The 14,942-nt window shown below is 49.8% G+C and overlaps 6 protein-coding genes across 6 annotated transcripts; 4 read left to right on the forward strand and 2 right to left on the reverse strand.

The window, feature by feature from the left end:
• Window positions 1–858: 858 nt before the first annotated feature.
• Window positions 859–2,048, forward strand: M436DRAFT_66320 (Fibrillarin; the record flags this gene model as incomplete). Its single annotated transcript, XM_013569187.1, has 4 exons — window positions 859–898; window positions 951–1,019; window positions 1,072–1,128; window positions 1,291–2,048. The coding sequence occupies 4 exons, from the start codon at window positions 859–861 to the stop codon at window positions 2,046–2,048; spliced, it is 924 nt and encodes a 307-aa protein (XP_013424641.1).
• Window positions 2,049–2,598: 550 nt separating this feature from the next.
• Window positions 2,599–3,483, reverse strand: M436DRAFT_53428 (uncharacterized protein; the record flags this gene model as incomplete). The annotated part of the gene is made up of 1 exon (XM_013569074.1): window positions 2,599–3,483. One exon carries the CDS (start codon window positions 3,481–3,483, stop codon window positions 2,599–2,601), a length of 885 nt encoding a protein of 294 aa, XP_013424528.1.
• Window positions 3,484–4,217: 734 nt separating this feature from the next.
• M436DRAFT_66322 (acid protease) lies at window positions 4,218–6,140 on the forward strand (the record flags this gene model as incomplete). The annotated part of the gene is made up of 4 exons (XM_013569188.1): window positions 4,218–4,309; window positions 4,360–4,859; window positions 4,907–6,027; window positions 6,096–6,140. The coding sequence occupies 4 exons, from the start codon at window positions 4,218–4,220 to the stop codon at window positions 6,138–6,140; spliced, it is 1,758 nt and encodes a 585-aa protein (XP_013424642.1).
• A 651-nt stretch (window positions 6,141–6,791) lies between these two features.
• Window positions 6,792–7,795, forward strand: M436DRAFT_66323 (uncharacterized protein; the record flags this gene model as incomplete). Its single annotated transcript, XM_013569189.1, has 3 exons — window positions 6,792–7,159; window positions 7,221–7,383; window positions 7,445–7,795. The coding sequence occupies 3 exons, from the start codon at window positions 6,792–6,794 to the stop codon at window positions 7,793–7,795; spliced, it is 882 nt and encodes a 293-aa protein (XP_013424643.1).
• Window positions 7,796–9,136: 1,341 nt separating this feature from the next.
• M436DRAFT_84503 (uncharacterized protein) lies at window positions 9,137–10,567 on the reverse strand (the record flags this gene model as incomplete). The annotated part of the gene is made up of 1 exon (XM_013569242.1): window positions 9,137–10,567. One exon carries the CDS (start codon window positions 10,565–10,567, stop codon window positions 9,137–9,139), a length of 1,431 nt encoding a protein of 476 aa, XP_013424696.1.
• Window positions 10,568–12,712: 2,145 nt separating this feature from the next.
• Window positions 12,713–14,094, forward strand: M436DRAFT_66325 (uncharacterized protein; the record flags this gene model as incomplete). Its single annotated transcript, XM_013569190.1, has 3 exons — window positions 12,713–12,773; window positions 12,911–13,468; window positions 13,529–14,094. 3 exons carry the CDS (start codon window positions 12,713–12,715, stop codon window positions 14,092–14,094), a joined length of 1,185 nt encoding a protein of 394 aa, XP_013424644.1.
• Between the last annotated feature and the right edge of the window lie 848 nt (window positions 14,095–14,942).

The raw sequence follows: 14,942 nt of genomic DNA on the forward strand, positions 1-14,942 counted from the left end.
AGATGCATGTGACAACTCTAATTCCACCTCTCTTCATGATGATGCACTATTCACTGACATCCATACGACCAAGTCTTGACTTTCTGTGAATTTACCATACATGGCTCTTCTTGCCAGTCTAGTCTGTGCGGATGAAAAGGACTCCCATCTGACGACTGAGATGTTTCGATCATCCTTATACTGGTGGGTCCGTGAGCCAAACATTACTTACATGCGAAGAGTAACTTCTGGCATCGGTCGCTGGAAGAATACTGACGGACAGTTGTATATATATATATCGTAGATCTGAGTGTAAGAAGAGCGTTCGTATTTTCATATTCTTGCCAATGTGTAAGCAACTCTATATCTCATTTTCATCTTTCAACGAGAAGACAAAAGACCATCTCGTTGTTCTTCATGTAAAAACACATGAAACCCTTCGATCCTCGGCTGAATAGTAGTATGAAGACGGACCACACCCTGTCAGCAGTCTGTCTGCTTTCAAGGACCCCTTGAAGTTGTTTTCGTCGTGAAGATATGAGATATGGCGTTGACAGATTGCACGACCCATGAGAACCTGATCAGGCTGCAAATCTCGCAGTATTACAAGCTGTCTCCGTCATCTTCTCATGACGATTTTCACTGCCTCGGGACAAACACGAATTGACAAGACAGAAGGAGTACAAGAAGCAGCATCATAATCCGCCAGCCAGACTTCGCTCTACATCTCCGCCCGGAGTCGTGCCGATAGGCCGGAGCATAGCTCGACTCTTGGCGAAAATTTGGATATCTGGAAATTTTGTCTTGCTCCCGCGCTTCGTCGACAATCCGACTATCTCGACTACACATTCATCCACCCATTCCTTAATCAAAAACGCGATGGCATTCACACCCAGAGGAGGAGCCCCTCGCGGCAGAGGTTCGCGATCTTCTTTCCAGGCTCTCCAGAACACTCACTGACTTCAAAAAAGGCGGATTTGGCGGAGATCGTGGCGGCAGAGGCGGCGGCAGGGGTGGGTTCGGCGACAGAGGTGGCAGAGGTTCGCGATATCGTTCCTGAGCTCTCTGGAACACTCACTGACAAGATTATAGGTGGCTCGCGTGGTGGTGGCTTCTCTCGCGGAGGCGGCGATAGAGGCGGTCGTGGAGGTTCGCTCTTCCCTCACACTCTCCTGATGCAACGCTAACAGACCTAAGGTGGCCGTGGACGTGGAGGCGACAGAGGACGTGGAGGACGTGGAGGTGGCCGTGGCGGAGGTATTTTTTGGCTTCCTTCCGTTCTCTGATGCATACACTAACATATTATCTTAGCCGCCGGAGCCAAGGGAGGCCAGAAGGCCATCGTCGAGCCGCATCGCCACGAGGGCGTTTTCATTGCAAGAGGAAAAGAGGACATGCTCGTGACACGCTCGATGGCACCAGGAGTGGCAGTCTATGGCGAGAAGCGCATCACTGTCGATTCGCCTGCTCCCGTTGTCGAGAACGGCGAGGCTGCTGCTACAACCAAGGTCGAATACCGTGTCTGGAACCCTTTCCGCTCAAAGATTGCCGCTGGTATCCTCGGTGGTCTCCAGGACATCTACATGAAGCCCGGTAGCAAGGTTCTCTACCTCGGATCCGCTTCTGGTACTTCGGTTTCTCACGTCGCTGATATCGTCGGTCCCACTGGTACCGTCTACGCCGTCGAGTTCTCTCACCGTTCCGGCCGTGATCTGATCAACATGGCTACCCACCGTACCAACGTCATCCCCATCGTCGAGGACGCCCGTCACCCTCTCAAGTACCGCATGCTCGTCGGCATGGTCGACTGCATCTTCGCCGATGTTGCCCAGCCCGATCAGGCCCGTATCGTCGGTCTCAACGCCCACTTGTTCCTCAAGGTCGGCGGTGGTGTCCTTGTCTCCATCAAGGCCAACTGTATCGACTCGACTGCTGCCCCCGAGGCCGTCTTCGCCCGTGAGGTGCAAAAGATGAGAGAGGAGCGCATCAAGCCCAAGGAGCAGCTTACCCTCGAGCCCTTCGAGAGAGATCACGCCATGGTCGCTGGTATCTACCAGCGCGCAGCATAAACGCACCTTTTTCCAAACCAAGACTAAATCGGTCTTTGATCTGTGGAAGTTTGTGTGTTTTATGTCTCTGTGTCATACACGTGGTACGATTGATTACAAAAACGGGTGTCCAAGAGGAGAGACGGGCTTTTTCTTCTTCTCTTATGGCTTTTGGGGACAAGACTCGGCGTTCTGTGGTGTTAGACATTTTCATCATCCTGGGAGTTTTACGGGCTTAAAGAGCGTGAAATGCAACAATTTTCTTTTATTCTTCAATATTCATTGTCGTCGTTGATCGTGCTTTTTTCGTGAATTGTCATGCTAGTCACCATCAATGTCATGCCTTTGACGATTTCCAAATGGTCGCATCCCAGATCATCGCTTCCGGACTATTCCCATGCTATGCAACTGTGAGTCCATCATCTGATCAGATTCAAGTGATCAGAGCGCATACTGTGTCGGTCTGCACAAGACCAGCGTCTCTGTACGCCTCGAAGACTAAAGTCGCATATCATTTATGATGAACACGCGCACCTTCCCTGTGATGTTTCAATCGTATCGCGTGTATCTCTCATACGTCGTCATCCTTGCCAAGGGGTTCGACACGAATATGACAGCCATTCAACCATACCCACCTCCTGAACATGACATGGGGCATCTTCTCTTCTCCCTCCTCGGTCTTGTCCAAACCTCTCTTGATCTCTTCAGCGACCTCGTCAGGTAACCTCACGCACAGCAACAGCCTGACCTCAGGCACACACTTTCTCACACTCAAAATGATCTCTTGCAACTTTGGATCCTTGAGCCAGAGATCAGCATTCGCTTTTTCGTTCAGACTCGGCTGCCACCTAGGCCCTCTGTAGCGGATTGTGAGCCGACGAAGACCGGGCAGGTCGCGCACGAGACTGCGCTCGGCAGCATTTGTATTGAACCAGCCTGTCCAGAGACGAGTATCGTTGCTGCGGATACGCAAAATGATGTGTGGGACCAAGCAGGCGAAAGAGCGATTACTCAAAGCGTGGGCAAACATGTTTGCATCGCTGGGGTGAGCGAAGGTGAGGGTGTTTGTTTGGTAGAGGACGTGAGCTGCTTCTTCGTAGATTGGGCGACAGCAACGCAGGAGTTGTGGATCGAGAGTGTGGGAGGCGTGCTCTGTGGGCCAGAGGATTGGTTGTGTACTGGTGAGGAGGAGAGAGTAGATTTGTAGTCGAATGTCGCGTGGTAAGCGGAAGAGTGGTGAGGTTGATACTGATGAGGGAAGCATGTCGGACGAGGGCACTTGGGTGAGGGCGTCGTGGAAGTCTTGGTCATCGGCGAGAGAAGAGGATATTGAAGTCAAGGTGTTTTTGCGGAGGGTCGAAGGGCGCAGGCTGGATTCGAGGGCGTCGAAGGTGCTGACATAGGAAAGACTGCGTGTTGAGAGGACCGACTCGCGCCATTGGTATGGGTCTGCCATGCTGTGACGAGCAGACTTGAGGATTATAGGGAGTGGGGAGTCGGGAGTGGGGAGTCGATATTGTGACAGCAAGCAGCACTGCTATGTCTGCCCCACAGAAGTCAAGTTGATTGTTGTTGTTGGTCTTGGTCGCATGCACTATGGCCTTTGATTCGCGCCAGCCTCGTTTCACCTCGGCTCCTCTGCCGATGCTTCTCTACCCACATTTCTCTACTATCATCCCTCTCCCTTTCTTGAACACTCGTCTTCAACCCCTAATCTTCCATAAACCGCTGAACATCATGGTAGATATCCTCGTCCATGGCCAAGTATCCTTCTACGCCCCGTCTTGTCCACACTCGTGTGTTTCAGAAACATTTCACCGCCGCATTCAACATGCATAACCTCAATCTATTCACGCCATCCTTCACCCGCTGATTGGTCCCTTTCAACACCACTCCATCTATTTTCGACCACTTTTCCTGCAGCAATATAGCCTCGCTGCTGAATAAGTAGAATGTCCCGCTGTGAACCTGAGCGCTTGCTTGCGCCTTACCACCTGCTCGTCTTTCTCTGCTTAACCCACCTTCTGTTTTCTCGACATCTCTCGTCCCGCCCCATACACATACACGAAATACCATACTGTCGCTCTTCATCACTGTCCTCGACCGATCTATTGTTTTTTCTGTGTGACTTGATCTTATCTGTATGATCGTTCAGCACACGTTTACCCGACTGCGCGACTGGTCAGCACCATGACTTCCTCGACTACCACTACCTCAGCCACTACTCTTCCCAGTCCGATTTCCTTTGCGCCTTCACAATACTGGGATGGGAACGATGGAAGGTATGAGCCTATGTTCTACCACACCCAGTACGGAACTGACTGTCTCACAGCTGGTCCTCGTTCATGGTTCGCATAGGAACCCCGCCTCAAGACTTTCGGGTCTTTCCTTCGACTTTCGGGCAAGAAACCCTCATACCAGTCCCTGAAGGCTGTACACAAGATGATCCAGCCAACTGCGGTAGCCTACGAGGCGTCATGCCCTTCCAAGGCGATATCAGTACCGGCTTCTTGAGCAACGCTTCAACGACCTGGGACGACATTGGCATTTATACAACAGACTTGGAGACGAATGTTGGCATCAATGCGAACGGAATGTATGGCTTTGACACTGTTGGTCTACAGGTTGAGAACTCGGGTGGCATCCAACAGACACACCAAGTCGTTGCTGGCATTGCCGACAAAAGTTTCATGTACGGTGTGTTTAGCTTAGGACCAAGGCCGTCAAACTTCTCCGTCCTGTCTGATCCACAACCATCCTTCATGACGTCTCTGAGGAATAACGACACCATACCATCCAAGTCATATGCTTACACTGCAGGCGCTTCATACCGTAGGTTTCATTCTGCATACACCCGGACCTGACTGACAAAGTGCCAGGATACAGCAAAGTGCTCGGTAGTCTGACTCTAGGTGGCTACGATGCATCGCGTATAGACGGAGATGGTACTGTCTTTCCCTTTGCTTCAGACGACTCCAAGCCCCTTCAAGTAGGCGTCACGCAAATCACCGCTCAAAACACACTCCTCGGCACCGCAACTCTGTATTCTACAGGCTACTTTGCGCTGGTAGACAGCACGCTTCCGCACATCTGGATGCCAGCAGCCGCGTGCGATAATTTCGCATCCAGTTTTGGCCTGGTATATGATAATCAGACAGATCTATACCTAATCAACGACACCATGCACACAAAGCTCCAACAACTGAATCCCACAATCATCTTCAAACTATCTCCAGAAACGACAGACGGAGGTGCAAGTACGAATATCCGCTTGCCGTATGCAGCATTCGATCTGCAGGCTAGCTATCCCTACTACACAAACAGCACTCGCTACTTCCCCATCCGCAGAGCAGCAAACGACACACAATACATACTCGGCCGCACGTTCCTGCAAGAAGCATACCTGATAGCCGATTACGAACGCAACAACTTCACAATCACACAAGCTGCATTTGCAAACCCTATGCCCGCTGAAAACCTGGTTTCCATCCTACCAACGGGTGTCAATGCAACAGGAAACTCAACAACAGGTGGCAACGACACAGTCACCAGACCTTCAGCAATTCTGTCTCGCAATGTGATCATCGGCATTGCAGTTGGTGTAGTAGCAGGAGCCGCTTTGGTCCTCTTCGCCTTCGCTACAGCCTTCTACATACGCCGTCGTCGCCGTCAACGCGCTGCCCTCAGTCTCCTCAATAACCCAGACTCCGACAACTCTACACCCACCACTCACCTCCATCCGCCCGTTGAAGCAGATGCAGCAGTGAAGCTCGAACTCCCCAGCGACTCAGAAGCAGCACTCAATGAAATGCCGACCGGAAACGAAAAGTATGGGTGGCAATCACACGAGGTGCAGGGAAGTAAAGTGCAGCCTAGAGTTGAGATGAGAGGGGGTTGGGAGCCGCCGGAGTTGGATGGAAGGAGTTTGAAGGATGGAAGTAGAGGAGGTGTTTATGAGTTGGAGGGAAGTGAGCCTGTGCAACAGGCACCGAGGGAGAATGTAAGGCAAGAAGGGCGGACGAGGTTCTCGTGAAAACGGTGATGGAGGCATGTATTGAATGTGACTAGATAGTTGTTGGTCTAATGCTTGACTTGTCTATTCTTCGGGTGTAGAAAACGTTCACCACTTGTTTTCACACCCGAGATCGTATCCAGAGCAGCATGATCAAAACTCAGCAGACATGCTATTCCACCTGACCGTCAAGTCACGACCACATCAGCGCCAACTCGCAAAACAGCTCTGTCCGCGGCTCTTCTGCAAGATCGACATCCGAAGCCTTCCGGAACGCAACACCCTCCGCGCACCTTATCCCCACGTCTCCCGTTACCCCGGTCTCGTCGTCATCTCTGGGGATCTTCACCATTGCTGCATACTGCAAAGATCTTCAATATCCACCTCCAAACTGATCCTGTGACGACGAGCCGCACTTTTCGGTGCCTTTTTCCCGCTGTGCGCTGCCGTTTGTGATAATCGTCAATTGAGGGGTCAAGAGTCACGTCCTGAGGAAAGGATGTGTTTAGATCCGAGTGGCAGCTAGCTGCATGCTGATTTGATGCTGAGGATAGTGATGGACATGAAGAAAAGAAAAGAGACTTTGGAACTAGTAGGTCTTGCTTGCATTTGGCATTTGGAGAAGAGAGAGTGTGTTTATAAGTAACTTGCTCTGTTTCTCTTTTCCTCTACTTTGCTTTTCTGTTTTGTTCGACTCCCTGCTACTTAAATTCTTTCTGCCATTTTGCTCTCTCGGTAGAGCATAATCAATCATGACGGACACATCAATCCGCACCTCAAACTCAGACCCAGACCCAGACGCAATCAGAAAATCAGAAACAGAGCATCTCGAGAATGACGCCATAAACCCACGCTGGACACCTGGATATGGTCCCTTGTCACGCATCCCCACAGACAATTCCTATCTGCCAGCCTTTGGAGGAGCTTTTCAACCTGGTCTCTACAAAGCTCCAGATAGAGGATTTGCAAACCCTGCTCCGTTGGGTCTGGCAGGTTTTGCTCTGACGACTTTTTTGCTGAGTTTGATCAATTTGGGGGCGCAAGGAGCGGCGACGCCTAATATTATTGTTGGACCTGCTTTTGCGTATGGTGGATTGATTCAGATACTGGCTGGCATGTGGTGAGTAGTTTATCGTCTTGGAGTGCGTTTTTGGAGCGAAAACTGATGTTTGGTGACGCAGGGAGATGGCTGTGGGCAACACCTTTGGTGCTACAGCTTTGACATCCTATGGAGGCTTCTGGATCGGGCTAGGCATAATCTTCACACCTGGAGGATTTGAGATCGCTTCTGCATATGGTGGTGCAACAACAAATTTCTATACCGCAGTAGGCTTTTACCTTTACGTAAGCTTTCCCCCTTTGCTCTCTTTTACACACAAGCACCCACTGACACTCTTGCAAACAGGGCTGGTTCATCTTCACCTTCATCCTCTGGCTGCTGACTCTAAAATCCACCGTGGCCTTCTCCTCCCTCTTCCTCACCGTATGGCTCACCTTCCTCATGCTAGCCACAGCCTACATGTATACAACCACGACCAACGGAGTCACCACACCAAACCACTCTTTGAACTTGGCAGGAGGTGCTTTTGGTATCGTGGCTGCATTTATCGCTTGGTGGAATATGTTGGCTGGTATTGCGGATAGAGGAAACAGTTTCTTTTTGGTGCCGGTGTTGCATTTCCCTTGGAGTGATAAGGGGAGACAGAGGAGAAGGGAAAAGGCGGAGAGTTTGAGGGATGTAGAGAAGGGGGATTGAAGTAGTAGGATTATGAAATTTGTAATGATGTATAGCTCTCGGACGACGAGACGTGGATGCAAGACATCCTAGTAATGAAGCTTCATTTCCAACAGGTTGTCATCAGGAGTCATCAAACACTACGCCGTTAGATAGAGCAGCGAGGCCCTGCTGACCACGAGATCCTGATTCCTGCCTCAAGCTCGACGATGTCGGTCGATGTGTAACGTCCTGTTCGACTTCTTTCGCGCACATAATCAGACCTGTCTTTTGGGACTTGTTCATTAGCGAATACTTTCGACTTTCTTGTTGAGATGATGTGATAATGCTGCTCAGACATGTAGCATACTCTCCAGTAAAGGTAGAAACTTGTTTAAAATGTCTGGTGGACAAGTTCATCTGTAGACATGATTGAGAAATCTCTTCGCAACGAACAGGCTGATATCTCACAGGGCTCTCTATTGGTGTGTGGGTCATGTTTAGATACTGCACCGAAGTGAAGCCTCAAGGATACAACATGTTCGGACTTGAGATGACATTAAACGTCAGTCATGCAGATTGAGCACGCATCAGATAGGTTGACAATGATCGTCAACCATGCTGAAGGGATGAAAAGCAACAGGATGGAAAGAAAAAGGAACGAAAGTGACAGGTTGACATTGAATGTCAACCATGCAGGCAAGGCCCCTTTGATCGATGTGAATTCTCAAGCAAGTGGAAGAAGACGTCTATGTTGACGTTCAATGTCAATCATGTTGGGATTTTTCTCAACCTATCACCAGAAGTGAAACATGGAAACAGGTCTGTACCAGTCATGTCTGGTGAAGGGTCGTATATAGACATGTCCGAGTTTTTCGCGACCAGTTCGATTGGACATGTCCGCAGCCTACAAAACCAGACATGTCCTATCTTGATGCTCTGTCACTCAAGATACCACTTCTAAGTGATAATTTTCTGAACGTATGTGCTGTCACTAGTTCCAATCTCAATTTCATTTTCGTACAGATCATGATTTATCAAGTCTTTGAAGTCAAGATTCACCACATGAGCCGAGCTGAAATGTGTGAAGCCTGTCATGTCCTGTATGTATAATTGCAGTCTGAAGCTATGGTAAGATACATGTGTGTATATATACTGAACAGCCCTAAGGAAAAACCATCAAGTCATAAACCTGCCTGCGTCTTGATAAGACATGATCAGAAAAAGCAAGCATATGGACTGGAAGCAACAGTCGCCACTCAGCTCTGCGATATCTCTTGTACGACTCGTCCGCCCTGGGAGACTGCTTGCTTCCGGTCGACCACACGTTCGTGCGAATCGGCCAACCAGTCTGTCCCCTCGAAACAACCACATATCAAGCCGCTACACATTCTCTTGATCATGGTAGTTCTCTTCGTCATTGTCTTCCAGTTCTGATATACGCCGTTTCTTGAGATCAGGTTGCTTCCTGTGCTTTCTTCTGTTGGCTCTTGGCAAGCCTGGTGCGGACCAACCCTTCTCCTTGTTTTCCTCTGCAGCGCGTATACCAGAATCTGTTGCTGTATCAGGGCTGACTCGGAAATTGGCACGTCCCCTTGTCAGCTCCTGGAGGTTTGTAGCAAATGCAACATGTTCCTTCCTAAGGTTCACTGCTTCGAAGAACTCCTCCACACATGTCGCGATATCGCTGGACGAGATACCTTTTCTGTACGCAGAGAGCTCTGCCAGGAGAACCTGTCCGTAACGCACACCGTTTGATAGCCGTGGAAACAGGTCGAGTCTGGGGAACCACTCCGGAACAGCAAAGACTAGATTAATGTTGAGGTGTCTGTATCGCTCGGCCAAGGCATCCAGGGAAGGTAGGTGGGTGGTCAAAGCATCAAAACCGACTGAGAGAAGGTCGACAGATTGACCTTGTTGTGCTGCGTCTAGAATGGCCTGAAGCTCCGACAGATTCGTGTCAGGATTGAGGATGACCTGATCTTCGATCGTGATATAGAATGCCAACCTGCTTGAAGTCTGCTGCCTAGGAAGTGAAACAAGAACGCATTCTTGTATCTTGTTGAGATTGACCCAGGCTTTGACTGCTTCCGCTCCTCTAATATACATTCCGTTGCCACCGTAGGTGGGTGGGAAGCTGCTTGCACGAGTGAAGCCAACAACAATCCGATCCGGTTGGGGTGATATCTTGACAAAACCTGTGTATACTGGGATCTTGTTGATCAGGTTCCATGTGCAATGAACACGGTGTCTCTTGTTGGCCTTGAAGTCGCCATCTGCCGACTTGTTCAAGGCTGGATGCTTTTGTACGAACTCCCGCAAGTAGTCGTACTGTCCTCTTCCCTTGAAGTTGCCTTTGGTTGTGAAAACACCCGAGGAGTCTTTTGCACGCTCTCGTGCCGAAGAGGTGCTGTAGTATATCTTGAGAAGGTCAACATCTGTCAGGTTCGGATGCTTGTTCAACATCGACGGGTCCGTCGTAGCTTTCTCGATGTATGGCCACCATGGTTCATTCCCTGTCTTGGTGTTCCACGGATCTATGAAACCAGTTGTATCGCGCTCCACATTGTCGACACGGAATTCATCGTTGCTGTCTTTAATCTTGTTGCTATGGGACCGGTCGTCTGCTTGGGAAGAAGCCGTGTCATGGGACTGGTCGTAGAGGCTTCTCAAACTAGAAACCAGTTCAGAGTCGAGTTTCGAGAACTGTAGATGCAAGCTGAAATCTTGGCCAGGAACATGATGGGCAGTAACATGTCCACTCTCGATCAAGACTTTGACCGCTTCCAAGATGACCTGTTGCTGCTGTGCCATGATAACCAGAAGGATCGAGCGCAATGCGTATCTTGATACGATGTGAGGAAGCTGGCCTTCGAACTGGTTCGGTGCACGGAGGACAGATGGAAGTGATGTGGTCAGGTCCGGGATTAGTCAATCAGCGACCTGTCTGGGTGAACACGTTCGAATAGCGGATCGAATGACGAATGTTTGGGGGACAAGAGCTAAGAACGATGAGCCTGATGGCCATGAGTAAGCACCTTCTTTGGCAACCAAGACCGTAAGGTATTGAACGTACGAGATCTCTGACTTGTCTGTGAGATTCATCCAGCGAACCGTGATCTACGAGTCTGAGTATACTTGATGAACTCGGCGCAGGACGTCAAGCAAGGTCGGATTTATGGTGAAACTGGTTGATTTTGGTCAGGCGAGAGATGATTGTGGCTTCAACAGATTCGTGAGGAAAGGGCCGGTCGTGTCTTCCTGCCCATCCAAGCGAAGCTCACACACCAGGACTGCTCCTTCCTCCCCAGCTACACTCATGGCTGGTTGCATCACATGGGTTCCTCGAGTTGTCTGTGGCTTGTGACGTTCCGTCTTGATCGCTTGTTCTAGGCAGTATTGCTATTGGTAGTAGATGTGGTATTGAAAAGGAAGGATGAAGTTTTATAATTGCACTGTCACATGCCAAGTATATGCGAGCCTTTCTCTAGTCTTACGAGTATGTAGATTCCTAGATGATAATTACGTTGACGCTCCTGCGACGTGAAGTGTCAAAACGTAGAAGGAGTTGTCGATGGATCCTATCTGGCTCTGTCAGAATTGTTAAGAAAAGTAAGAAAGAAAAAAAAGCAAAAAGAAGTAGCTAAGCTCGGTTTCGATCCGAGGTCCTCCGGGTTGGCATGTTTATGAGCCCGGCGCGCTGTATTGAGTTAGTAAGGTGGTTTAATGAGTGGAGCGAGTGAATGTTACGAACCTTCCGCTGCGCCACTCAGCTGAGCATTGGCAGATATCTGCTTGGCTAGAATATAGCCTACAAACTCTGCCAAGAAAAACCGTGCTTGCTAAGGTCGACTCGGGCGCGAATGAAGAAGCGATACCCCATCCTCTGCCTCTAATTCTGCTTCTTGCCCCAGTCCACGGTCAATGAGCCTCAGAGACATCATCACAGAAAACAGTCGGTGTGTTGATGTGTCTAAATGAGTTTGCAGGTGAAACAGCACTTTCCGCTTCAAAGTGTGCCGGCCCCTCAGAGACAACCGGAGAGCTCAAAATTGCGAGTATCCAGACCGCATAACGTGTCTCTTCATCGATCTAGAGCGTCGCAAGATTGCTGAACCACATCAGCATGCAAATGCTCATATCTCCGTGATTTCTAGGAATCTACCGCCTCAAACTTGTCGCTAATTTCGACACAAGCATTGCGAGGTGGCTTTCGCAGCCTTGATGGAGAGACTGCCGGCTGTTTGAGCTGGTAGCCTCAATCCATACAGCAAACTTCATCGACTGTTTACAAGCAATAGCCACGATGGGAGTAATCAGCCGGCGATCTGGACATCATGGCGCGCATCAACTTCTCGTCATGCGAGCCAGCTCACAGCTAATATGGCTCTCGATCGAGGGAAATTTATCGGCATGAAGGCAGCTGGTCTGTCCGCATCTTCTGAAACGCGCAACACACGTCGTCAATTTCTCGCAAAGCCATCCGCCTTTCGCTGTCCAGCAGCTCCTCGTGTCTTGTTCGATATTATCATGTCTTCAGTGTGGACCAAACTTAGCCAGTGGCTACCATATCTGCAAGCCAATTCCTACACCGGACCACCCTGCCCCGATACAGAACGCCATCCACGCAGCGGCATCTCAAGATGCTCAGCTCGTCCAGCTCAGTCATGCACATCATGATGCCCTAGAAGCCATGGTGCGGGCCGCACGGCAAAGCCAGGCTCACATTGCGTCTTCCAACAGTGTTCGTCTTGCCGGGAACCAGGGCCTTGATGGTTGCACGTACCTCTAGCAATTAATTCGGAAAGTCTCAGGTATTGAGTCTTTACGCCTCTAGATGGGAGGCCGTAAAACATATAGGTAAGTGGATGGTAGGTCAAGAGTCTTTTTCACTCCTTCTTTCGCTTCCAGTCACTCTTTCATATTTCTTTCCTATATCGGGTTCAATGGCGTTGATCTATGATCGTGATATCTGGTCGCGCCAATCTTTCGACCCTTCTTGTCCAAGTGGTGGCTCCTGGTATGTCTGCACAACTGGCTCCAGATTCGTCGGATGCTGTAGCGGCAGTGTCGACCCATGCGATGTGACAACGAGTTGTCCACAAAAGAATCTAAGACCGGCGAGCTTCGACGTCGCTGAATATGGCACGTTTCCAGATCAAACATGCAGCACCGACAGCAACTGGTACACATGTGCTGGAACGAATCCGGCTTTCATGGGTTGTTGCAAGAGCAACCCTTGCTCGAGTGGATGTCCGACGCAAGATCTTACTGCGGCAAGTCTCAGCATTGATGACGCGACAGCTTCAGCATTCGTAACAGCTTCATCAGCCGCAACTACCTCAACAGCAGCGGCAACCACCGTACCTGATGCTCCATACTCCGCCGGAGACCATGTGGGTGCGATTGCGGGAGGTGCTATCGGGGGTGTAGCCGGTCTCTGTCTGGCCGCGATCGGTGTTATCTGGTGTATGAAGCGTCGGAGACAAGCACGCAAGCAAAAGTACGAACAACAAAAGATGGCGGAAGAATACAAAAACGACGATGGTCATTTCCACAACACATACATCCCACGGCAAGTGGACACGCCAACCGGTATCCAACCTCAAGATGCGGAAGAACCTCGAAGGACTGTCTACTCTTTGGAAGATCCTGAAGGAATTGAGGTTGATGACCGACCTGCACAGACTGCTTCAACTCGACCAAGCACTTCAGGTAAGACCGACTGCATAAATGAAACAACGCTTTGCAGACGTACTAAGAATATGTCATCAGACCAGCATAGCACCACGCAAACCTACAACATCAGTCCGAATATCAGTCGGCCACCCAGCGTTGGCAGCCCATACCCCCCCAGCGTCGGCAATCCACCCAGCATAGGCACTTCCTGGTTCACCCGCGACTCCATCTTCGCAAATGGCAATCCTCAACTCGCAAACATCCCCTCACCAGACGAGAGTCATCGCGCCTCTTGGATCGAGCAATCACGACATCACAACAACAGCAGTCCGATGGTCACGCCCATCCATTCGCCTCTTCATCAAGCTACTCATTCCGATTACTTTGGTGCTTACGAGAATCATCAACGCAATACCTCTCACATTTCCCGACATCCGATATCGCCGCAAAATCAGTACTTCGAATTGGACGACACGCAGTTGAGTCCGCCTGTTGAACTTGAGGCTATCGAGGCGGGGACGAAAGAGCGGCGGGAGAGCACGTGGCAGAGTGTGTTGCAACAACCTATCCGCAGACGTAGTCGGCATGATGTAGATGAGAGACAAACGGGATCTGCATATTTCTCGCCTGACGATGTGGGTAAAGCGTGTAGTAGAAGTTGATGAGCCGGTTTGGCTTAGATTGCCTCTCCAGGCATCAAGTGTTTTGGGCGCAGGAAATCGCGCTCTACGAATTTTACGATACTTGCATTACGAATATTCTATATACCTTAAACTTCGCCTTCCATAGAACCGACATCTCGATCAATCATTCTTCTGCATCTGCCCGTCAACAAGCACGAAATCTTGGGTTCGTGACTATCCACCAACAGAGATCATGAGACATATGGCAATAAATCCAGACATGTCTCTTTTGTTCACTACTATTGATGAGTCAGATTCACGATCTGGAAGGTTGACATTGAATGTCAACCAATTTGTCATTGTTTTTTGTTCTTGTACTTCACCTCAATGCAGCAGCGGCCAGACCATATCTGGACCAAGAGGGAAGAGATAGAATGGAGATCATGTCTTGGATCTTCAACCTCTCACCTTCTCACCTAATGATATCACGTCTGGTTCTAAAAAATGCATCAGGTCTGTTCCCAGAAAACCCATCATGTCAGATTCTATCGGAGCCCTGAAAATGCGTCAGGTCTGCTTCTGGAGGATGCATCGGATCTAGAATTGGGAGATGCATCAGGTATACTCCTGGAAAAACAAATCATGTCTGCTTTGGGAGACGCATTAGGTCTACTTCGTGGTGAATCAGACTTTTAGCCTTTGATCGATCGACAACCCGAATTTTGAACATGAGAGACATGAGCAGGCGATCACGAGCAAATGAAAATGGGGACATGAGTATGAATAGACGAGCATGAGCAGTTCGATGAGGAGAAGGCTTACAACCCGGAGTCCCGGCTAGAGTAGAGCATTGCATGCGTAGACCGACAATTTCTTGTATTCATAAA

The sequence above is a fragment of the Aureobasidium namibiae genome (genome assembly GCF_000721765.1).
Source record: "Aureobasidium namibiae CBS 147.97 unplaced genomic scaffold scaffold_16, whole genome shotgun sequence".
Taxonomy (NCBI): domain Eukaryota; kingdom Fungi; phylum Ascomycota; class Dothideomycetes; order Dothideales; family Saccotheciaceae; genus Aureobasidium; species Aureobasidium namibiae.